Here is a 26,359-nt window from a genome sequence, read left to right as displayed (position 1 = left end):
CCAGTCCAATCACAGAACATATCAGAATCTGGTGGTGGGACCTAAACATTAATTAGTCTTTAAAGCTCCCCAGATGATTCTAATGTCCAACCAAAGTTGAGACCCACTGATGGAAGATCTGTGGGATGTCCTGAAGAGCACGAGAGGATGGAAGTGAAGGAGAAAGTTGAACTACTTCGCTTTGTCATACATTTTGTTCATAGTTACTTTTAGTAATACAGTACAAAATAAACCACATATAACTGTGATGTAATGAGCAAGCCAGAATACTGAGAGGCTGGTATGGCAAAGGTATAATTTTCAAAGCCTGAACCAATTTTTGTGAGAGATGAAGTAGAAATCAGATGAACTGCTTTTTTCTTTTAATTTAGTTTTATCTCACACTGTTGGTGGTAGATAGTTTGATGACAAGTTGCACGTCACCTATTTTAAGAAATGCCTGACGAATCTTCAATTTAGTGATTTAATTTGTAAAAACTCTCACAAAGGTTTCTCTCTCCTAAGATATAAATAAAACAAAGTTGAGAAGAACATTGTATATAATTCAGAGGACCACACAGCCTTAGTTATAACCAAATTCTTCTCTCCTATGATATGAATGTTCCATATTTCTGAGGGCAGTATCAACCCAGGATTGGTTTAACAATGAAGGGTGCCGTTGGCTATTATTCTCTTGTCTTAAAACTCAGCATGGAAGAATACAGGTATCAACAAAAAATTAATTGTAAGAAAATATAAAACTTTATGTATAATAATCTACAAACTGTATTAATTAAGGTTTTTGAAAAAGTAAGGACAAAACTAGAGACTTGATTGAGCCTAACTCTCCCACATAGTTAAAAATTAACATACTTTAGAAGCACGTGACTATTGTTTATAGTTTTAGGTTTTGCAATTTCAGCACTTAAAATCTGTTTTCCCTCATCCTTTTAGGATACAATGCCATCGTTTTCACAAGGTGTGTATGCCTTAATAAAGGTGCCTGACATCAGATTATAGTTATTAATTTTTCTATCACTTACAATTATAAATTAAAACAGTTAAACATGTTAAATGATGAAAAAAATCTAGCTAACTCCAATCACTGAATCTTAGAAACAGAAGGGGCACTGGAAATCTACTAGTCCAACTCAACATTTCAGATCAAGAGACTTAGAGGAGGTTAGGGTACTAGAATACTCTTCCACCTTGCCACTTGCCCTAATTCTACTTACTGTCATAAGAAATCATAGCTCAATTTAACTCTAGGTTTATTCGGACAAACTTGGGAGTCCTACCTTGGACTTCCCTTTTTGGAGACTGCTACATACAGTTTGCGGCTTTGAAAGCCCTTACAACTTTTCTGTTTCCAGCAGGGTGCCCGAAAGTCTCAGTGCAGATTAAGTTATTTAAAGCTTAGAATTACACTAAGACTTTTGGGAAAGCCTGTATTCAGCTTAGAGCTGTGGTTTTCAAACTTTTTGGTCTCAGGACTCTTTCACTCTTAAAAATTATTGAGGACACTAAAGCACTTTTCTTTATGTGGATTGTATCTGTGGATATTTATCATTAAAATTTAATGGAGAAATTAAACTATTAATTCATTTAACTACTAAAATAATAACAAGCAGATGTTAACACAGATCATTCATTTTAAATGAAAAATAACTATTATCAAAAACAAAAAAAAAGTTTAGTAAGAATAGTAGTACAATTATCCTCCTTTTATGGTTTAGAGATTGGGTCTCACTATGTTGAGCAGGCCAGTCAACTTCTAGGATCAAATGATCCTCCTGCCCCAGCCTCCCAAATAGCTGGAACTATGGGCTTGAGCCACCATGCCTGGCCTGTGATTCTCTTCAATGTCTGACTTAACAGAAGCCAGCTGGATTCTCATATTTGCTTTTGCACTCAATCTGTTGCGATGTGTTGTTTTGGTTGAATGATACAAAGACAATCTTGTCTCACAAAGGGAAGATCTTGTGGGCCCTCTAAAACGCTGTGAGGGACCCTTTTAAGAATGCTGTTTTAGGGAATGATTCATATGACTGAACTTTCCACAGCTTGCTGCAACTGCACAGAAGTTTTAGTTCCCTTCTTTTAGAACTTCTCTTTCTTCTTTTTCACAAAGCAAAAAACAGGAAGAAAGAAAGAGAAAGAAAGAGCTATGCAAGACAGCACAAGGCTGTTAATCTACCTCTCTTTTTTTTGGTCTTTCCTCTTCCAGCTGCCCCATAATTATGAGACTCTTTCTAGTCTAAAGGAAGTAACTTTCCAAATTAGGCTTAAATAAGATTGTGAAGCAGCTTCTCTGTTAAAAGGAGTAGTTTTCTTAGCAAAACCATAATAATGGCTGTAGATCACACCTGCCTTAAATTGCATACCTGTTTTTTTTCAACAGGATACACAGAACATTTTGAACACAAAATACTTTAAATAATTTTGAATAAAATATGAAACACTGTTTATAAGACATATATTTTTGTTTGAGATACACTGAAATTGGTTTCAAAATACTCTTTTTAAGGGTAAAGAAAAAAGTTAAAAAATCTATTTACATGAAAAATAAGAACATTGATTTTTGAGAATACTGGGGACTATGAAAATACTATAGGTTAAACCTTCAATGACTCTCTAGTAACTCAGCGGCATCTCAGGGCCAAAAATTTAATCAGTGGAAAAATAGCCTCAATTCTTACCATCCACAAAATGGATCCAGACAACTGTTCAAACTGATGGGACCCACTCCATCGAGATTTCACTGTAGCTAGACCAAAATCACCTATTTTTACTGTGAGGTCTTCATGAAGAAATATATCTGAGGTGCAGTAAGTAAAGGAAAACAGTAGACTCATTTTCCTATCAGAGCAAGCATTATGAAGATTTTAGGTAAGAGATCTAATTTCTATAATTCTGTAATATAATATTCTTTAAAACACAGTACTTCATCTTTCCTCTTAAAGTCAGTAAGTATGTCTAAAACAATGATTAGTTCTATTTAGCCTATACAACCTGCTTTTAAGATTTTGGGGGCTTGAAATGTGCTAGGATGAGGTGAGATGCTTTCCTAAGTTTATGGGAGAACCTGAAACTTTCCCATTAGAGTTTAGCAATGTAGGACCAGATATTCTCTTGGCACTCCTGGGCAAGCTGTACAGGCTCTTCGTTGGAATGAAGATGCTGCAGATAGTATCTTAGTCTGCACTTAGGGAAGAAGAAATACTATGTTTTTCTCACCTCGTTGTTATATAATTTAGAGCCTTCAGTTATATCTCAACTACCACTGAGCAAGGTCAGAGGTCTGAAAGGGACTAACAGTTACAAAACTATCAGTTTTATAGTGCTGATAAAATGTAAGCAAGCAATAAAAAAATCCTACTATTGTAAAGACTTCTGACAGATTTTCTTGTAATGTTCAGTTGTCAAGAAACCAAAAGCAGGCTGTGGTATCCTGCTCTCCTATACACGCATGCATAATTCTTTGTTAATTCTCTTTACAGTATATCGAACTTAGCATGAAAATTGTTTTTACATAATGTGAAGACAAAGTGCAGAAGAAAAAGTCAGGATGTTTTCAAACTTCGCAGACAAATTTCAGGAAGGATACTATTACTCTTGAGGTCTCTGTGGATGATTGACTTGGCGTGTAAGTAACTGAAAAACAAAACATCATTTTAACCTGAGTAGGGCTAAAGGACTCTGGCCTCAAAATCTATAGAACATACTTAGGGGTGTAAAGACTTATTTAGAATCATGATACAATTGAAAATTGTACATTGTGATAAACCCTTCACAGAGTATCAAAACAGACTATAAATGAATTTAAGATTATGGAAACATATCACTATAATGGTACAGTCGAAATCTTGTTTTCTATTAGAAGACTTTGCTTTATCTTTTACTAGTTACCAATACAAACCTTTCACTCCAGTCAAGCCTATTTATCCATGTCCCTTAAATATACCTTGATACTTAATTCCACCACTGCGTTCAATGCTCCCCTCCTACACCCAACCCTCCAAGTTAGCTTTCGTTCTATTTTCCACCTATTCATATCCATCCTTTAAAACTGAATACAAATTCTAACTCCTGAGTGAAGCTTTCCCATGACTAACCCAACTGAAAGTGATCTTTCACTGTTCACCTTATACAGTAATTATCATAATAATGGCTTCATTCACGTGTTTTTTCAATGTGCCTATGTTCACTTCTATTTGGAATGTAAACTACTAGAACTAGAACATGCAGTTTGGTAATTAAAACTATTTTTAAAGGTAGTTGTCATATACTCTTAATCTTCTTAAAACTAGTGAGGAGCAAATTTTCTCTAAAATGGCCATAGTGGGTCTGTTTTAGAGTCAATGATAACTTTAAAATCATCTATGTTACCCCTAAAAACTGCTTTAGTTACATTCATTGAAGTAAAAGGCAGCGTTGTTGTCGTTTTGTTTTTTCTTTTGGAGACAAAGTCTTGCTGTATCACCCAGGCTGGAGTGTAGTGGCGTGACCTTGGCTCACTGCAACCTCCACCTCCTGGGCTCAAGCGATCCTCCTGTCTCAGAAGGGCTGTGTCTTGTTTATTTCTTTGTATACCCAGTGCCTAGAACAGTGCCTGGTATGTGTGGCAAGTATTCAATACATGTCTATTGAATCAACTACAACAAGATGCATATAATGTGCTAGTCAAGGTTATTTTTCTTAATTGAATACTGGAAAGAATATATATATGATACTTCTGAAATCTGACAATGATCATTAGACACTTTTACCTTAAAATGAGAATTTAAAATCCAAATGGTATAATCAAAATCATGCAATGAACACTGTTAAAAATGGAAGATTTGCAAATAACCACAATTATTTATGCTTTCTCATCTTCATTTAAACTTCCTCATTCTTCCCAACATCAAAATTTTAAGAGTATTTTCTAGATAAAATTTTCATTTCAAATTACTATTTATCTAAAGTAATCCCTTCTCCAATTACTATTTCATATCACAGTTTATGTTCTTCATAGCATTTACTACAATTGAAAATTATCAGCCGGGCGCGGTGGCTCACGCCTGTAATCCCAGCACTTTGGGAGGCCGAGGCGGGTGGATCACCAGGTCAGGAGATCGAGACCATGGTGAAACCCCATCTCTAAAAATACAAAAAATTAGCCGGGCGCGGTAGCGGGGTGCCTGTAGTCCCAGCTACTCAGGAGGCTGAGGCAGGAGAATGGCGTGAACCCGGGAGGCGGAGCTTGCAGTGAGCCGAGATCGCGCCACTGCACTCCAGCCTGGGTGACAGAGCGAGACTCCCTCTCAAAAAAAAAAAAAAAAAAAAAGAAAATTATCTTGTCAGGACTTTAGGCTCAGTATTCTATATCACATTGTCACTCTTTCATTGAAAGAAAATGTGATGTCAGTTATAGGTCTCACTGCTTACAAAATTCTGCAGTGACATACAAAGTTAAAAACTTGTGGAAATAAATGGGCCTCAATGAAAGCTTTAAGATGGTGAGATCTTATCTCCATTAGAAAGAAAGGGGGATAAACGATGATGGTGTCGGTTGGCAGAGCTCGGTCCTGCACTCAGAGAGACCTGGGATCTAGTACACAGCAAAGGTGTTGGTCTTTGAAAGGAGGTTCTTTTTCCTGCAAGACTTAAAAACAAAAACAAATGGGCTTCAACCGTATGAAAACAGAGAGGCATGCTGAAGTTAAAAGAGGGGAAGATAAAGGTGTTCTCCATGGGATGGTGTTAATCCTTTCAACAAATTTAATGCGAAGGAATATAGCAAGAATAAAGTAGATAGAAAAGTAACTGGGGAGAGTGAGGAGAGAAATTTTCTGACCATGAAAGTACTGGATAATTAACAAGATACAAATGTAATTGGGGAACTAATGATATAACCAGCATAGAAGTTGTATAGAATAAACCTGTTATAGGCCAAGTTGCATAAAAATACAACCTGAAATAACACCACTTTATACCTGTGTAATCCTTTATAACTTACAAACTGCTTTCTTAATTTTTATCTCATTGACTAATTCTCTTTCTGTAATCCTTCTGTAACAAAAGCAGCAAAGAGTAGAAGTCCAGGTCTGCAGAATGAAAGGCTGGAAGGAAAAGGGAGTCTAATTCTCCAGCTAGAGAAATGGGATGAGACAACCCAATCCCTACATAAGATAATGTTTCACAGTAATCACTACCCCAGATAATTCTAAATAGGCGGACACTAAAACATAATTTCCTAAGCACCACCCAGTTCAATGGAAAATGCCAAACAAACAAACAAACAAACAAAAACACACACAGAAAACAAAAATCTCACATAACTGTTTGTGGGGTAAGGAAGGGAACAAGAATATATCAACTTTACTTTGCCATAGATGACACAGAAGTCAATCCCTTAATTAAGATAATTAGATTGGACCTCCCTCTTTCCTTGGTAAGATGTTAAGGAGAGCATTACAGGTTTACAAAAGTACTAGGAAAGAACAAACATGTTATCAACCAAAGGAACAACACATTCTCTTGATAGGTTTCTCTTAACAGTCTCATTCCTTGAAGAAAAAGTGTCCAGCTACAGAACCACTTAATCTTAGAGCTACAAAATCATCTGGTAAAATTTCTTCTCACACTACTTCAAGCTCTTATCCAAGATTCAGCTTTTCCACATTCTTACAGAGCATAATGTGGTGCCCCAAATTAAAAGCAATACTTCAGATCGGATCTAACCAACACAAACTATGGTGAGATCCTCGTCTTCATCTCCCTCATGGTGGGCATACAACATTAAATCAGACATTATTGTGATTGTTATGGCAGCCAAAGTCATGCTACTGAGTCCAATTAAAATATATTCAATTACATGCTTCCTGCGAATGGGTCAAAATTTATGCCAATAAATAGAATTAAAAAAAAAAAGGGGGCACAAAAAGAATTATATTCAATTACAATCCCAGCAATTCAAGCAAATCCTTGAATTGCTCCTATAAAATATTTTCCTTATCTTATACTTTAGCTGGGACTACAGGCGCTTGCCACCATGCCCAGCTAATTTTTGTATTTTTAGTAGAGATGGAGTTTCACCATGTTGGCTAGGATGGGCTTGATCTCTTGACCTCGTGATCTGCCTGCATCAGCCTCCCAAAGTGCTGGGATTACAGGCTTGAGCCACCATGTCCGGCCTTAGGATTTTTAATTTTGTAGACATGGTCTATAATTTCAGACTAAAACTTTAGCTTTCACTAAAAAAATCAGTTTTTTTCTTGGCTGCTTCATTTTTCTTTAATAAAACACAGGTTATTTTTATTTTCTTGTTTCAAGAGTCTTATGTGAAAGCTGAAAAAAGGGAGATTTTTAAAGATCAGCATGCTATTAATTCTTCACATAAGTTACTTCTAAATATGTAATTATATTCAAGAGAGGACTGAGGATAGGAATCTCATTCTAGTTTGCTGTCTTCAGGTATGGTCATTCATCCAGTATGAACCCAGTCAAATCCTGTCATTCATGTTACATCTCTTGATCTTATCCTTTAGAAAACCACAGGAGATTATCATTAAAAGGCCTATTGATAATATTGCTATGCCATTTGGCTAATTTATCAGCTTAGCTTATTTGTAAAAGCCACCAGTGTCTCTCACTTAAGTCTGCTGCTATTTTCAAGTATTTTAAACTATTGGTAAAACACAGAACTGACCTACTTAGCCATTTGCATGTCAGCCCTCTTTCACCTAATACTGCACCATTTTACAAAGGTTCATCAGACTTTAGGCAGCAAGATGCGTCTCTCCTTGGGTGACCACCTGGACTGGTAGGTGTGATAGTGCTGACAGTGTCAAATTACAGTCTTCCTTATACTTTGATGCCCTCTGCTCCCTTATTACAACCCTGGAAAGTAAGATTAATGAGAACGGCGTTCTGTTACTTCTCTGTAGTCAGTAATCATTTATCAATTTAAAAATAATTAAAATCTCCAATAGGTAAAGTTCACATATTTTAAAGTTGTGCTCCATAGTGGCCTAAATTCTATTTTTACCCTGATTTCTTAGTTTCCTTTTTTTTTTTTTGAGACAGGGTGTTGTTCTCCCGCCCAGGTAGGAGTACAGTGGCATCATCACAGCTCACTGCAGCCTCAACCTCCTGGGCTCAAGAGATCTACCCAACTCAGCATCTTGTGTAGCTGGGACTACAGGTGGGCACCATCATGCCTGGATAATTAAAAAACTGTTTTGTATAGATGGGTCTCACTATGTTGCCCAGGCTGGTCTTGAACTCCTGGGCTCAAGCCATCCTCCCACCTTGGCCTCCTAAAGTGATGGAATTACAGGTGTAAGCCATCAGGTATTTTTCACTTTTAAAAACTGAAATTTACTGAGGTACAATTTACATACAAGATGCACCCACTTTACATGAACAATTTTTTTTTTTAATTTATTTATTATTATTATACTTTAAGTTGTAGGGTACATGTGCATAACGTGCAGGTTTGTTACATATGTATACTTGTGCCATGTTGGTATGCTGCACCCATCAACTAGTCATTTACATCAGGTATAACTCCCAATGCAATCCCTCCCCCCTCCCCCCTCCCCATGATAGGCCCCGGTGTGTGATGTTCCCCTTCCTGAGTCCAAACATGAACAGTTTTAAAAGTTTCAACAGACACATACACTTGTGTAATGACCAGTCACAATCAACATAAAAAATATCCATCACCCCAGAAAGTTTCTTCATACATTTTTGCAATTAATAACATCCCCTTAGGCTTGGGCAACCATTGATAATGACTTCTGTCACTACAGATTAATTTTGCCTTTTCTCAAATTTCACATAAACAGAATCATCTGGCTTCTTTTGCTCAGCATAACAATTCTGAGATTCACACACTGGCCGCATGCAGTGTTACAGGGTATGGGTACATCACAACCTATCTATTTACTTATTGGACATTGTGTTGTTCCTAGTTTGTGGCAAATATGAAGAAGATGCTGTATTCATATACAAGTCTTTGTTGGTGACTGATGGTTTCATTTCTTTTGGGTAATTAGGTAGGATTAGAATTGCACAAATGGTAAATTTAACTTTAAAAGAAACTGCCAACCTGATCCCTAAAATGGCTGTATCATTTAAAATCTTTACCAGCAATGTATGAGAGTTCCAGTTGTTCTTCATCCTTGAAAATACTTTGTATTGCTGGTTCTGATTATAGATTATTTATTTTTTTATTTATTTAAGACGGAGTTTTGCCCTTGTCGCCCAGGCTAGAGTGCAATGGTACAATCTTGGCTCACTGCAACTTCTGTGATTTTCCTGCCTCAGCCTCCCAAGTAGCTGGGATTACAGGCATGTACCACCACACCCGGCTAATTTTGTATTTTTAGTAGAGATGAGGCTTCACCATTTTGGTCAGGCTGGTCTTGAACTCCTGACCTCAAGTGATCCATCTGCCTTGGCCTCCCAAACTGCTGGGATTAGAGGCGTGAGCTACCGCACCCGGCCCTGATTATAGGTATTTTAAATGACTTGTCAAACCATGAAACGCCAAAGTAGAGGAGGAACCAGCTGAGGAGTAGAGAGTGAGTAGAAGGATAATCAGGAGAATATGCTTGAAAGCAGTGTTTCTCACACTTTAATATGGACACAAATCATTTGGGGATCTTGTTAAAATGCAGTCTTTGATTCAGGTCTAGGGTGGTATCTAAAACTTAGCATTTCTAAAAGGCTTCCAGGTGGTCCAGATGCTATTCAGACCACATTCTGAGCAGCAAGAAACTAAGAACACAAACAAGGCATTAAGAACCTGTTTCATGAAGAAGAGTGATCAACTGTATCAGATGTTTCTGACAGGTCAAATAAACTGTGGACTGAGAATTTTACTGCTGGATCTAGCAACACAGAGGCCATCAGTAACTATCGTATTAAGATGCTGTTTCCTGGCTAGGCAACCATGATCCACTTTGGGATGACGAGATTGGGCAGACCACTTGAGGTCAGGAGTTCCAGACCAGCCTGGCCAACATAGTGAAACCCTGTCTCTACTAAACATACAAAAATTAGCTATGTGTAGTGGTGTGCACCTATATAATCCCAGCTACTTGGGAGACTAAGGCAGGAGAATCACTTGAACCCGGGAGGCAGAGGTTGTAATGAGCCAAGATCACGCCATTGTACTCCAGCCTGAGCGACAGACTGAAACTGTCTTGAGGGGAAAAAAAAAAAAAAAAAGATGTTTCCTGGAGCAGCAGGGGCAAAAGCCTGGCCTAAGTGGGGTCCAAGACAAAAAGGAAGGAGAGCAATTAGAGAGTGAATACCAATAAGTCTTTTGAGAAGTTTTACTGTCGAAGGAAGAAGAGGAAGGAAGTAATAACTGAAGAGGGAAGCAGGATTAAGGGAGGGACCCCACAAGTTTTTTTAATGAAAATAATAAACATACAGAAAAACTGAAGGAATACCCATACATCTTCCACGTAGATTCCATAACTGTCAACATTCTGTCAAATGTGCATAAGAAAGATGTTTTATTATTATTTTTAAAATTTTTTTTTTGAGACAGGGTTTCACTCTGTCGCCCAGGCTGTAGTGCAGTGGTACAATCTCTGCTCATTGCAACCTCAGCCTCCCAAGTAGCTGGGACCACCGACATACACCACCACATCTGGATAATTCTTGTATTTTTTATAGAGACAGGGTTTTGCCATGTTGCCTAGGGTGGTCTTGAACTCCTGGGCTCAAGTGATCCACCCGCCTCAGTCTCCTAAAGTGCTTGGATTACAAGCATAAGCCACCACACCTGGCCTATTTTTAAATTTTACTTTAGTTTTTTGAGACAAGGACTCACTCTGTTACCCAGGCTGGTCTCCAACTCCTGGGCTCAAGTGATCTTCCCACCTCAGGTTCCCAAAGTGCTGGGATTACAGGTGTGAACCACTGCACTCGGTGAAAGATGTTTTATTTATTTATTTTTGAGACAGAGTCTTGTTCTGTCACCCAAGCTGGAATGCAGTGGCACGATCTTAACTCTCTGCAGCCTCGTCTTCCTAGGTTCTAGAGATCCTCCTGTCTCAGCCTCCATAGTAGCTGGGACCACAGGCACAGACCACCACGTCTGGCTAATTTTTGTATTTTTTGGTAGAGATGGGTTCCACTATGTTGCCCAGGCTGATCCTGAACTCCTGAGCTCCAGCAATCCACCCGCCTCAGCTTCTCAAAGTATTGGGATTACAGGCGTGAACCACCGCGCCCAGCCAAAATATGTTTTAAAATAGGAGATAATTCAGTAGGAAAGGAAAAACTGATGATGAACAAGATAGGAGATTTACTCAAAAGATGTCTGTGGGTTAGGGGCAAGGGGTTGGAATCTAGTGTACAAATGGAGGGACTGCCTTTTACTAGCGATAAGGCAGAAGAACCCGGTATGAATGCAGGCAGGTGGGTAGATGTCATAACGGTTACTTCCAACTTTCTGAAAGAGATGGCAAGCAATGTCATCGCTGACTTCTTGAAGAAGAGGTTTTAGAGGCTTAAGGATATGAGGTTTTGAGGAGGTATGCCAGTGTCTAAAAGACGACAGTGAATGAACTAGGAAACTGAAAGTATAACTGCTCTATAACATTAAGGGTCTACTTGAGGTTTTCAAAGGGACTGAATAAGTTAATGGTTAAAGGAATACACTCTGGAGCCGAAGTACCTGGGGCAAGTTACTTGCCCCTTCCACAACCAGGTTTCTTCATCTGTAAAACAAGGATATAATAAAAGCTGCTACTTCACAGGGTTGTTGAGGAGTAAATGAGGTAATGTATATAAAGTACACAGAATGTCTGACACATAGTAAGTGCATATCATTGCTAAATACATTAGAGTGTATTTTTAAAAAACCCCACAGAACACAGTTGGTATAAAGGAAAGGGGGAGACAGTGAGTTAACAGTATGTAGCAAAGCTGGTATCAGAATATTTATTGACCAGTAGAGATATTTAAGAGCAAAAAAAGCAAACCCAGTATGATTTAAAACAACAAGAAACCATTGTGTATAGTATTAAAACACATCAATCTGAAAGGATACACAATACACATCAAAATATTAATGGCAGTTATCTCTTGATGGTGGATTACTGGTGCTTTTCATTTATGTTAATATTTTCTGAATTTCTTATAATGATTACATATTTCTTCGTAACATGTTTTATTTTGAAATATTAAAAAACTGCAGTAGCAAAGGATAATGTCACTCATATTCTTACCATAATCAGACCCGTTACAACTTTTATACATTTATCTCCTGCTACAGTTTGAATATGGTTTGTCCCCACAAACTCATGTGGAGGCTTGGCCCCAGTGTAATGGTGTTAAGAGTTGGTGGGACCTTCAAGAGGCATTTGGGTCTGGGTCATGAGGGATGCTCTCCTGAAAGCAGGAGTCACTGACTTCTTTTCTTCTTTGAGTCAGGGTCTCACTCTGTCACCCAGGTTGGAGTGCAGTGGACTCAACCATGGCTCACTGTAGCCTCAAAATTCTAGGCTCAAGTGATCCTCCTGCCTCAGCCTCCAGAGTATCTGGGGCTACAGGAGTGTGCTACCATGCCTGGCTAATTAAAAAACTTTTTTCTGTAGAGATGTCTTACCATGTTGCCCAGGCTGGTCTCAAACTCCTGGGCTCAAGCAATCCTCCCTCCTCAGCCTGCCAATATGCTAGTATTACAGGCATGAGCCACCACATCTGGCCAGGAATGACTTCTACAGTTACTGTGAGAGAGGGTTGTTATAGAGAGAGGTCCTCCCTTGTGTTCTGCCCCTTTTGCGTGTGCCCACTTCCCCTTCTGCTTCTCCACTATGTTACCATGCAGTAGGAAAGCCCTCACCAGAAGCCCAGCAGATGTTAGCACCAATGCCCTTGGACTTCCCAGCCTCTAGGACTATGAGAAATAAGTTTCTTTTTGCAGAAAAGAATAAATTACCCAGCCTCAGGTATTGTTATAGCAACAGAAAATGGACTAAAACACTTCCAGTCTTTTTTTTTTTTGAGACAGAATCTTCCTCTGTCACCCAGGCTGGAGTGCAGTGGTGCCACCTTGGCTCACTGCAACCTCCGCCTCCCGGGTTCAAGCAATACTGCTGCCTCAGCCTCCAGAGTAACTGGGATTACAGGCACCTGCCACGATGCCCAGCTAATTTTTTGTATTTTTAGTAGAGATGGTGTTTCACCATGTTGGCCAGGCTGGTCTCGAACTCCTGACCTCAAGTGATCCACTCGCCTCAGCTTCCCAAGGTGCTGGAATTACAGGCGTGAGCCACTGCGCTTGGCCACCTCCAGTCTTTTTTCAAAGTTTATACTTGATTCCTGGAGATAAACACTATGTTACTTGATCTTTGCTTTCTAATCCTTATTTCAGTACTTTTACATACATACATATATACCACTTTTTAAAGCCCAAATATAAAAAATGTTCTGCTTAAAAATTTTTAAGTGGTCTCATGCAGCAGCTTGCTTTTCTCACTTAACATTAATATTTTAAAGCTTTATGTTGATACCTATATAATCCATTTTTTACTACTATATATGATTCTACTGCACATAAGTGCCAATATGTTATTTATCAAGTCTTCTCCTGATGAACATGTTTCCAATTTTTCAATAACTTTTTCTTTTTTAAAAAAATTTCCTTAAAATAATGTTTTAAGTTTTATGTAGAGTCAGGGTCTCATAGTGTCGTCCAGGCTGGTCTCAAACTCCTGGTCTCAAGTGATCCTATTACCCTAGTCTTCCAAAGTGCTGGGATTAGATGCATAAGCCACTGCATCCAGACCAATTTTTCACTATTATATGGTTTCCTATAATACACCTCTTTCTGTATACGTGACTCGGAACGAAAGCTAATATTTCTTGGGGTTAGAACAAGCATTTTTCTATTTTAACAGATACTTCCAGAACGCCCTTAAGGTGGTTGGTTGCATCAGAAATGTCCCGGGAAGCAATTCCTCTAATCCTATGAACATTTGATCTTATCAGAACTCAGGCATTTTGCCAATTCCAGTGGGTGGAAAGTGGTACTTTTTTGTTTTACCTTGCATTTTCTGATCATTATTATTATTATCAGCACCCTATTATTATTTTTACCCACCAGAAAATTATGTTCACTATAATTAAATATTCTTTGGTCACTTAGAATTATCAATCACTAATACATGTTCACCATTTTTTCAGCTTTAATTAATCCTTCTATCTTCAACTGGGTTCATTTATGAGTAAAAGGTGCATGCTCATCATTATTTAAAACAAAGTAAATTATAAGGATTTATCTCCAAATTATTTTTAATCATCTTATTTTGAGAATATAATGCTCCTGTAAATATATCAATAGGCTGCAACTTTTTCTATGTGCCTCTTTAATACTTAATTTTCTGATAAAGTTAAATTCAAAATTATACCATGAATATTATACTGAAATTATAAGGCCTACAAAAAAAAAAAAAAAGAAAAAGAAAAAAAAGGCATGATGTACTGACCATTCCTGGAATTTCTTTAGTAACAGTATTCTTAAGATACTTGGGTCCTTGGGATGAATCAATGACTGGCAGGTGAAAAGATGATAAAACAGGCCAGGTGCAGTGACTCACACCTATAATCCCAGCACTTTGGGACGTCGAGGCAGGCGGATCACTTGAACTCCTGAACCAGCCTGGCCAACATGGTGAAACCCCGTTTACTAAAAATACAAATTGAGCAGGGCATGATGGTGGGCGTCTGTAATCCCAGTTGTACTCGGGAGGCTGAGGCAGGAGAATCGCTTGAACCTGGGAGGTGGAGGTTTCAGTGAGCCAAGACTGTGCCATTGCACTGCAGCCTGGGTGACAGAGTGAGACTCCATCTCAATAAAAACAAAAAACAAGATGATGATGAAACATACTTTACCAACCCTTATTCCTCAGAGTGAGTTTATAATTATCTACCATTAGAATAGCTCTGCTCCTTTTCAGGTAAACCTTGGAATCAGAAATAGTTTTTCACTGAGGTACAGATGGAAGACAGAACCACACAGGAAAAATGTTACCTATCCCTTTTTTGCTTATATTCTGTAATCCAATAGAGGTGACACATTTGAAAGTCCTAATGATTCAAATTTTCTAAGTATTCTTATTTATTTTTGAGACAGGGTCTTGCTCTGTCATCCAGGGTGGAGTGTAGTGGCATGATCATGGCTCACTGCAGCCTCGACTTCCTGGGCTCAAGTGATCCCCCCACCTCAGCCTCCCAAGTAGCTGAGAACACAGGCACACACCACCACATCCGGCTAATTTTTGTATTTTGTGTTAAGACAGGGTTTTGTCGTGTTATCCAGGCTGGTCTTGAACTCCTGGACTCAGGCAATACTCCTGCCTTGGCCTCACAAAGTGCTGGGATTACAGGTGTGAGACACGGTGCCTAGACTAACTTTTCTAATTATTATTATTATTATTATTATTATTATTTCTTAAGACGGAGTCTCGCTCTGTCGCCCAGGCTGGAATGCAGTGGCGCGATCTCGGCTCACTGCAAGCTCCGCCTGCTGGGTTCACGCCATTCTCCTGCCTCAGCCTCCCGAGTAGCTGGGACTACAGGCGCCCGCAACCTCGCCCGGCTAGTTTTTTTTTGTATTTTTTAGTAGAGACGGGGTTTCACCGTGTTAGCCAGGATGGTCTCGATCTCCTGACCTTGTGATCCGCCCGTCTCAGCCCCCCAAAGTGCTGGGATTACAGGCTTGAGCCACCGCGCCCGGCCTAACTTTTCTAATTATTAAAGGTTTTATATTGTGAGTTAACTGCAACCCTACCACTTTATAAAATGAATCTGTTTGTTCCTATTCTGCTTATATCCAGAGACTTTAGAATTAATTTTGGTGAGTAGTCAGAAAAGATCACTTTCAACACAGGGCAGGCTATTCTGAAATAAAGGCTTTGCATTAAAGTACATTATTAAGAGGCTATTTAAATACCCTATAGCTTTATTGTCTAGCTATAGACTGTATCTGGCTTGGTCAGTCCTTTGTGAGATGATGCTGGTCAGGGAAGAGGATATAGACATGAAGAGTTGAAAGGAGGCACAGTAAGAAGGTGGCTGTGATGGCCACAGAGAATTACCATCTGTGCTCAGGGTAGAGCCAGGGGACAGGAAGAAAGAGAGCTGGAGGGAGCTAAGAAGCAATATTAATTACCCAAGCAGGCTTCTAACTCGGAGTAACTTCTGGGATAATTCCAAAACAAAGCCCTCAGTCTGAAACTATGGTTGGCATTCTAGATGAACAAGTATTGGAAATAGGGAGGAAAAATGAGGTATGTAAGGAATTCCATCTGTGTCATTTGATCCATGGGAATATATAGGGGGAAACTAAAACAGAGAACCAAACATGAGGCTGAAATGGGTGACCAGAAGTCAAAAGATACGTTAAAATCTGTTACAAAATCAGCAGCAACAGTTAGGACTTGAAGAACCAGTTCATGACCCCTAGGACCATTCTGTTCGTTCTAACATCTGTCAGCCTGATACCTTAGAACAGACTGTTCTACAACAACAACAACAACAAAGTTCAATCAAATGTACTGAAAATAGGCTGGGCCTGGTGGCTTACATCTGTAGTCCCAGCACTGTGGGAGGCGGAAGCAGTGGCTCTCTTGAGCCCAGGAGTTTGGGACCAGCCTGGGCAACATGGTGAAACTCCGTCTCTACAAAAAATACAAAAACATGAGCCGGGTATGATGGTGCACCCTTGTAGTCCCAGCTACTAGGGAGACTGAAGTGGGAGGATCACTTGAGGCAGAGGTTGCAGTGAGCTGAGATTGTGTTGCTGCACTCCAGCCTGTCCAGCCTGGGTGACAGAGGAGGGAGACTCTGTCTCAAAATTTTAAAAAAGTAGTGAAAATAGGGTGCTTTAGTCATTGACAGTAGAGAAGAAAACAGGAATACCCACTTCAAGACTCATTGATGCAATCTGGTTATGTGTTCCAATTAATTATATACATTTTATGTAACTTGGTTTATAAAAAGTTTACCTAAGTGTCCCTTCTGAATTATGTTGCATAATATAGAAATTTAATATTAAACCATATAGTGTTTAAAATAATAGTTTTAAAACTTTTTTTGCTAAACACCCCTTAAAAGATTCTGAGAAACTACATAACTCCTTTTAAATTACCATTTAAAAGTTATGTTTAAATAACTGCAAAGGATATAATTTCCAGTGTACTGTAAATGTCAACATTTTAGCATTTTGTTGCTGTTATATGAATGTTCCTTAGAAAACCTCTGTTTCTGTTTAATGGATATAAAGTTATCTTCTCTCCCTCTGAGAAAACCGATAGGTTTTTTGGAGGTGGGATGAGGTGGGGGAGAGAGAATCTTGCATTGTATGTGTTTCTCCCAGTGCCTATTTTTCTCTATGTGTTTTACAGTCTCCTTATTTGCGTAAGACTTCCCCACCAATATCTAGTTATCCAGCGATACTCTTATTCAGACTAAGTGAGGGACTTACAAGCTGCTTGGAGGCTTTGAACATACAGATTTGTTTGCTATTTTTGAAATGTACAGTAATCTAGGTGGAATCTCTGATGTCACTTTCTTTGGGTCTTTCCTCTTGAGCTGGTAAAATTCACCCAAGACTCCTCGAATCTCCTGCAGGAAGAGTAAGGTTTGGCTGCTAGCATGTTGGGAATCAAATAAAAAGAGAGGGCTGGGGAAATCTCCCTTCATCATTTAGTAAGCACATAGTCATCAAATCCCCATGTTTTGGGAAAGATATCCACGTCCTAGACATAGATTAGGGTCTCCCAGTCCAGAGATGTTTACTTTCCCCTCTAACTTCCAGTCTACTGCTAGGATAGGGATGGAGCAGTTACCTGGTGAGTAAGAGAACAGATTTAGAGAAATAACAGCTTTTCAAACAGGCCTTTCATTTTAACCCTTTCGTCCCTGAGACAGTGATATTGCCAATTCCTGAGAATTGAGGATTCTATGGTATAAACCAGGTTGGCTTTAATTTCCCCACTGCCAACTGATCATTTAGCCTTTTGGGGTCTAAGTCCATGATCACTTCTCCACTTGCTTTCCAGCTTTCAAAATGTTGCTGATACTGTCTCCTTCCTCTCTGTTATCCCCATCCTTATGTGTCTATGCTTTTAAAAAAATTCCTTTATTATAGTTTTAGTAGAGTTCCAGGAAGGAGCAAAAATCTGTCACCTTAATCTGAAACCCACATAGCCCTGTTAATAAGAGGAGTTTCAACTTGCCAAATCCTTCAGAAACTGATGATGTGTCAGTACATTTAACCAGTTGTATGTTATCATCTTACAAGACAAAACTAAAAGGGAAAAGAAACTGTATCTTCCTTCATTAATTTTAAACCGCTACTAAAAAGTATACTCTGCTGGAGGGCTTAAAACTTGGAATTAATAGTTTTTCAGTTACTAAAATCTAGGATAAACTGAATGGAATGATCTATGTTCATACTATCGTACACTCATTGCATCATGTTAAACTGTGAGATCTATTTAAAAACAAAGTGTTTCAGAGTAGATGACTGTAAAATTTACACTGATAATCTCAAACTGTAAAGTGATATTTTCAAAATATATCACCTCTTCACTGACTGTTCTTCAGACTGAAGCACTATTCCAATTTGATAATGTACTTCTTTACTGTCACTTCTTGTCTTAATCCACTCACCTCGGCCCCCCAAAGTGCTGGGTTTACAGGAATGAGCCACTACACCCAGCCTGTTTGTTTTGGGACAGGGTCTTGCTCTGTTGCCCAGGCTGGAGTGCAGTGGCACAATCACGACTCCTTGCATCCTCACACTCCTGCGCTCAAGCGATCCTCCCACCTCAGCCTACTGAGTAGCTAGGACTACAGGCAAGTGCCACCACACCTGGCTAAATTTCTTATTTTTTACAGAGACAAGGGTCTCCCTATGTTTCCTGGCTGGTCTTAAACTCTTAGGCTCAAGCAATCATCCTACCTTGGCCTTCTAAAGTTCTGGGATTATAGGTGTGAGCCAATATGCCCAGCCACATTTCTCAGTTGCGATGTGAGAAGGATTTGGCATCTCTTTCTTCTGAAAGGTAAATCTATCAATAATATGCAGTTGTGTGTAATCATTTTCATTTGACAGTTATGTACTGAGTATGCCAGGTCCCATTCTAGGCATTAGGCATAAAATAATGAAGAAGAAGAAAAAAAAAAGCCCCTGCTCTCATACAGCCTGCATTCTAGTGGGGATGAAAGACAACAAACAAGTCAGATGGAGCTGTGCGTTATAAAGAAAATCAAGCCTATGGGTATAGAGAGTGACAGAGTGATGTGGGGACATGTTAGTTATATAAGGTGAGCAAGGGTTTCAATTAAAAGGGGACGGATGAACAGAGACATAAGGATATTTGTGGCATGTGTATCCTAAAGAGAATGTAACAAACATAAAGGTCCTAAAGAAGGAACACGCTTGGCCTGCTGAAGAAACTGCAAAGAGACCAGTAGTGTGGGAAGAGAATAAGCTTTGTTTCTCACTGAATGTTTACAATTTGTGCCATGGCTTGCTCTTCACAAGACTTTAAATTCTATTTATTTTTTATTTTTTTGGAGATGGAATTTCGCTCTTGTTGCCCAGGCTGGAGTGCAATGGTGTGATCTTGGCTCACTGCAACCTCCGCCTCCCGGGTTCAAGTGATTCTCCTGCCTTAGCCTCCCAAGTAGCTGGGATTACGGGCATGTGCCACCAAGCCTGGCTAATTTTGTATTTTTAGTAGAGATGGGGTTTCTCCATGTTGGTCAGGCTGGTCTTGAACTCCCAGCCTCAGGTGATCTGCCTGCCTCGGCCTTCCATAGTGCTGGGATTACAGGTGTGAGCCACCATGCCTGGCCAAGACTTTAATTCTTTAAAAGCCTTTAGATTCGAACAGATTCAGAGATTCTAACTTATCTGAAAGGTTGAGATTGTTTCAAGTCTAGGGGCAAGTGGGAGTGTTACTGAATAAGGTAATAATTTGCTGTAATAAGTATTTTGGCTGAATATAGGATTGTAAACAATCTAAATTATAGATATATTGCCAAGTTTTGAGAAAGAGAAGGTGGTACAGTTGGAAGATCTAAGAGCCAGATCTGGTTTTGAGTCTTGGCTCTACACTTACTTGCTAGGAGTAATACTCAGAGTTGTAGGTGTTAGTACATATATACCCTTTTACTCTTTTATTCTAATTTTATAATGTAAAAGAAGCTTAGTGGTTATAGGGAAAGAATACTGGATTGGGAGTCAGAAATCCTGAGTTAAACATCTTTGGTGCCACTTATTAAATGTGTGCCCTCAGACAAGGCACTTAAAAGCCTCAATTTCCTTATCTGTAAAAAGAAAAAAGATCTACTTCATAACATTATAAAGATTAAATGACATAATAATTTATGTAAGTGAAAGCAATATGTAAAAAACAAAATAATTAAGATCATATCTATTTTTAAACTTTTCACAGAGCTTTCAAATTCATATTTTACTGAGTTTATAATTTTCATCTAAGCGCTTTCAAAATTTAATTTTACTTTTTAATTTACGTATTCATTTGCACTTAAGAGTTGCATACAAAATTTAAAATTTATCCTTCAAAGTCAGTTCCCCATATTAGCTTATGATAAACTTTATAAAATAACTCTTTAAATTGCATAGCAAAATTCAACAGATATGAACTCACTTTGAAATCCTCAAAAAGGGTCAGAATGCAGATTTTTCACTTTATTAACTGACCATTTTGCAACAAAAAAATATGGGCACTCAGAGAAAATGATCTGAAAAAGTAACTAATTAACAACCATTCTGTTTATTTCAACAACCATTAACAACTTTTTAGTAGGTTTTTGCTGTTTCTATCTTCTGAACCTCTCTTGCTTAGCTCAATCACTGAGTGCTGAGCCTAAGTTTGCAGTCATGTATTTATTATCAAATACTTGATATATGTTCTGAAGGCTGCACTAGACAAAGACATTTATTTTTTAGTATCATATTATTTACTAGCCATTAGTTAGCATCTATATTATGTTCCTGGACAGTAATTTAAAATGCACTCCAAAAGAATAGCAGCCAAAACCTTTAAAACATCCTCAATGGTCTTCAAAAATAATTTATAAGACATTTAACAGAATGGAACTTACTCCATGCCCTGTGCAGTCTGTCGTGCAATATCTATAAGTTTGATCATCTCAAATTTGGTCTCAATGATATGGAGATGGTGATACAAGCTGGAGCCCTCGCACCACTGGGTAACAATAGCCAGTTGTGGCTTTGTGGAATAGCCCATGAAGAGTAGGATATTCACGTGTCGTGTTTTCCTGTACAAAGAAACGTGACAGTAAATATTAAATGTCGACAAACTGTAGCTGTTCTTACAAAAGAGAACCAAAGTAGTCTACCTATCGGTAAAATGTTGTCAGAAAAAGCTGTTTTTTTAAAAAGGCAACAAAAGGATAAATTTAGAAGAGACTGGGAATTGCCAAGTCTAACCTCCTACTTTATGCAAAAATATCTTTTTAAACATATCTGACAGGCAACTAGAGGTTGCTTAAATACCTTCAACTATGGGAAGTTCATCACTCAGTATGTAGCTGACTCTCTTATTTTTATTTAAGTGGTTCTGGTATTATAAAGTTTCCAAGTGTTGAGACAAAATCATTTTCCTACAACTTTCACCTCTGGCTTGCTTCCCTGGTCTGCTCTCTGGAATAACTTTTTTCCTGCACTCTGGAATAACCGTGCACTCTCTTGAACATAACAGCCTTCTCTGAACTAAATATCCTCAGTTCTGTTGATTATTTTCCCCCGTTACACCTCTAGAATCTTCCCTGTTTAGGTGGTCCTCACTGGACATATTCTAGTTTGTCAATGTTTCTAAAATTCCAGAGCCCAGGACTAAATACCATCTTGAAATGTATTCTGATAAACTTAAACATTGGAGAGCATTATTTTCATAAGTAGAACTATTATTTTATATTATCAGAATACTATATTTCCATTAATTCTGTCTAGGATTAAGTATTCTATCAACTGTACCATATAACATTGCATACTACTTAAAAGAATGTGGTTAAAGACAAAAATGTACTCAGACATACTCTGTTTCTACAAATTTATCCATTTTGAGTAAATCTGTAAAGCTAATAGTCGCTACCACTGGGAACCAGGAGCTAATAAAAATAACTTCTTTCTCTGGAAAATGGTAATCCACACAAGCTCACCTGAGTACTCCTACTTCATTTTTGAAGGCTTGTAACTGCTGAGGTGTAGGTGCTGTCACATTCAACATTTTCACTGCCACATCACCTAAAAGGCAATTGTTATTCCAAGTGTCATTTCAATTTTTAAAATTTAAAAGTATAGAACATTCTTGGGTGTTTTCACTAATTATCATAGCCCTAACTCCACACCATTATTAAATCACAGATAAATTATACTTTAGCTATCTAAACTCCATTTGTTTTCTAAGGCTAAACACTCAACTAACAATGATATTCCTGTACTAGTATTTCAAAACATCAATCCAAAAAATAGCCAACCTTGTTTGTTCCATGGAAATTTGGTGAAATCAATTAAGTATCCATGGTATTTTCCAAATTATTTGACAATATTAAATTATACTTACTAGGCTTAATATTTATTTACTAATTGAAACTACAAGTAATGTTGAAACTACAATTAACAGGCCCTATGGAATTTTGCTTAAAAGTAGGAAACTGTAAAAGTTTATCAGAGTAGTTAACGTTTTTTTCAAATTTATGGATTACTTATGATACTTCGATTAGTAAAATGACTAACATTGTCACTAAAATTAAAAAAAAAACTTTATGTGAAACAGCTGTAACTCTCAACACTGCCAGTAGGTGTTGAAATTGGTACAACTACTTTGTAACACTGTTGGCAGCATTACTACAACTGGACGTATGCATACCCTGTGGTCTCACAATTCTGTTCACCAAAAGACATATACTAAAAATGTTTACAGCACCAGCATCAATCAAAGCCCCAAACTAGAAACGATCCAATTGCAATAGATGAAAGAAGAAATCATGTTATAGTCACACAATGAAATACTATAAAGAGAATGAATGACCTCCAACTACACACAACAATATAGATGAATCTTATAAACAATGTTGAGTGAAAGGGGCCGACACAAAAGAGCACACACTATGCACTTCCTGTTGTGATCACAATGGTGGTTACCCTTGGGAGAGAGGTGATTGGCTGGAAGAGGACATAGTTGTGGGGGTGTGTTTCTAGAGTGCTAGTTAATGTTCTGCTTATTTAACTTTTTTAGAGACAGAGTCTTGCTCTGTCACCCAGGCTGGATGGAGTGCAGTGGTATGATCATGGCTCACTGTAGCCTTGAACTCCTGGGCTCAAGCCATTCTCCCACCTCAGCCTCCTCAATAGCTGGGAGTACAGGCACATGCCACCATGCCTGGCTAATTTATGGGTACTTTTATATGCAGGCTGAGTATCCCTTATCTGAAATGCCTTGAACCAGAAGTGTCTCAAATTTCAATTTTTTTCTGATTTTGGAATACTTTGATTATACTTACCAGTTTAGCATCCCTAATCCAAACATCTGAAATCCTCCAATAAACATTTCCTTTGAGCATCATGTCAGTGCTCAGAAAGTCTTAGATTCTGGAGCACTTTGGGTTTTGGATTTTGGATTAAAGATACCCAACCTGACTGGGTGCGCTGGTTCACACCTGTAATCCCAGCACTTTGGAAGGCCAAAGTGGGTGGCTCACTTGAGGTCAGGAGTTTGAGAACAGCCTGGCCAACATGGCAAAACCTTGTCTCTACTCAAAATACAAAAATTAGCCGGGTGTGGTGGTACGCGCCTGTAATCCTAGCTACTCAGGAGGCTGAGGTAGAAGAATTGCTTGAATCTAGGAGGCAGACATTGTAGTGAGCCGAGATTGTGCCACTGCACTCCAGCCTGGGCGACAGAGTGAGACCTTGTCTCAAAACAAAACAAAATAAAACAAAACAAACAAAAATAAATACATAAAGATACTCAACCTGTATGTATATTTTAATAAGTTAAATCAACATTGATTTTTCTCAATTATCAAAGTAATACAGTGCTTATTCTATTGTTCATATCATAAAATACTGCATAGCACTTAAAAAATGTTTAAAGACATTTTGAAGGTATAAAAAAATTCCTTTAATTATGTCACTCAAAAGTGACATTATATGTTATTAGGCTTTTACATGAATGTAGTGTGAATATGAACACCTGTGAAAAGATAGCTTAAGGCGGTATATACTAAAATACAGTCTTTTTTTTTTTAGACAGAGTCTCGCTCTGTGACCCAGGCTGGAGTGCAATGGTGGGATCTTGGCTCACTGCAACCTCCATCTCCCAGGTTCAAGCAATTCTCCTGCCTCAGCCTCCTGAGTAGCTGAGATTACAGGTACCTGCCACCAAGCCTGGCTAATTTTTTGTATTTTTAGTAGAGACGAGGTTTCACCATGTTGGCCAGGCTGGTCTCGAACTCCTGACCTTAGGTGATCCACCTGCCTTGGCCTCCCAAAATGCTGGGATTACAGATGTGAGCCACTGTGTGTGGCCTAAAATACTGTCATATAAAAAATTATGTTATATATTTCCATGAGCTCCATAATATGGTATATTATACATACTGCTTTGTAAAATTTCATATGCCAAAGACACCTTTCTATATCAATAAATATAGCTCTACTTTGCCATTTTAACTCCTATATAATCATATATGAAGGTACAAATTTACCCAGTTCTCTAATAGTTGGATACATGTTCATTTTCATTTTTCATTAATATTAAACCTTTGATGAAAATACACTCACTACTCTAAATATAATCCAATTTAAAAATATTTTGTCCAACTAAGAGGCAAATAATGATTTCTATTTTTGAATGTGCAATTCTTTGATAACTAGTGAGGCCGAACATTTTGTATATGTTTACTGGCCACTTATATTTCTTTGTTAATTTTTTTTTTTTTTGAGACAAAGTCTCACGGTTGCCAGGCTAGAGTGCAGTGGTGCGATCTCAGCTCACTGCAACCTCTTCCTCCTGGGTTCAAGTGATTTTCCTGCCTCAGCCTCCCGAGTAGCTGAGACTACAGGCACGTACTACCATACCCAGCTAATTTTTGTATTTTTAGTAGAGATGGGGTTTCACCATGGCCAGTAAGGTCTTGATCTCCTGACCTCGTGATCTGCCAGCCTCGGCCTCCCAAAGAGCTGGGATTACAGGCGTAAGCCACTGTGCCCAGTCAGTAAGTACATTTTTAATATGTTTACTTGTGACTTATAATACAAATAAAATTATCAGCTGAAAGACTCTAAAAGAAAAAAAAATCCTTTTGAGGACTAGTTAACCTGGAGGAATTCTCCTTTAAAAATTATTACTATAATATAATGACAGGAGTCCTGATTGCTGTGAATGGTTTTTATTTCCCATAATTTTTGTTAGAAACTTTTGGAGGAGTCCTGAAACTAATATAGTTTACTGATGCAAAGAGTGAATATTTCCTTTGATGATTGTTTTTACAAAATAAAAGTTGTTAAACATATCCTATTATGACTTGTCACAATGTCACCACATTACATACTTACCATGCCACTTTCCCTTGTAGACTGTTCCAAATGAACCAGATCCAATTCTTTGTCCCACTGTAATCTGCCCATCAGGAATCTCCCAATCATCACTCGAGTCCCGTCTACCAAGTGTTTTCTTGATAAATATAGTACAAAAGTCAAGTCAAACCAAACAAAAAAAGAAAACCTTATGTTTCACTCTTTTTTAATTGGTGCTAAATTTCTTTATGTATCATATCTAATTCAGTCTTTCCAAAAAAAAAAAAAAAATCAACATATAAAAGTACTTTGGTAGAGTAAAAGATCCACTTATTCAATAATTAGTAACAATACTATGGCTAAAAAGTATTAGTTTTTTATTTTATTTTTAAATTTTACTTTAAGTTCTGGGATACATGTGCAGAATGTGCAGGTTTGTTACATAGGTATACATGTGCCATGGTGGATTCATTTTGCAGAAGAAAGTTGATTTTTTAAATAGTGAAGAATGTCCTTCGGTAGATATCTGAATTCTGGACCAGCCTTTTCATGCCTTCTAATACTAGTTTTCTCTCTTTTTCCTTATTTTAGAAGCAGAACACTGTTACTCTTCCAAAACTGCCTTCTACTAAATTATATTACAGATGACAGCAGAAAGCAGTGCTGTGGAAATATGCTTTAAGCAAAAAACTATCAGCTCTGAAATTTATTTAATTATGGGAGTTCTGTGTCACATATGGACATAATATATCTAAAGGATAATATTACATTTGGCTATGACTTCTA

General features: G+C 38.1%; 1 protein-coding gene across 8 annotated transcripts in view; it reads right to left on the bottom strand.

Moving 5' to 3' along the window:
* The window catches only part of LOC105471274 (B-Raf proto-oncogene, serine/threonine kinase), a 202,015-nt gene that overhangs the window by 30,341 nt on the left and 145,315 nt on the right, over positions 1 to 26,359 (bottom strand). For 7 of the 8 annotated variants that reach the window (XM_071094363.1, XM_011723649.2, XM_011723648.2 and 4 more), the window contains 5 exons: positions 25,613 to 25,730; positions 22,213 to 22,297; positions 21,133 to 21,309; positions 3,587 to 3,633; positions 2,679 to 2,797 (listed from right to left, as the gene is read on the bottom strand). In XM_071094363.1, the coding sequence (XP_070950464.1) occupies positions 2,679 to 2,797; positions 3,587 to 3,633; positions 21,133 to 21,309; positions 22,213 to 22,297; positions 25,613 to 25,730 (546 nt within the window). Of the gene's footprint in view, positions 1 to 2,678; positions 2,798 to 3,586; positions 3,634 to 7,672; positions 7,864 to 21,132; positions 21,310 to 22,212; positions 22,298 to 25,612; positions 25,731 to 26,359 lie in introns of those variants that run through there. The other variant, XM_071094362.1, reaches the window with a different exon arrangement.

This window comes from Macaca nemestrina, chromosome 4, assembly GCF_043159975.1.
Source record: "Macaca nemestrina isolate mMacNem1 chromosome 4, mMacNem.hap1, whole genome shotgun sequence".
Lineage (NCBI taxonomy): Eukaryota > Metazoa > Chordata > Mammalia > Primates > Cercopithecidae > Macaca > Macaca nemestrina.
The sequence above is the reverse complement of the archived record's forward strand: the minus strand, read 5'-3'. Positions and strand labels throughout refer to the sequence as shown.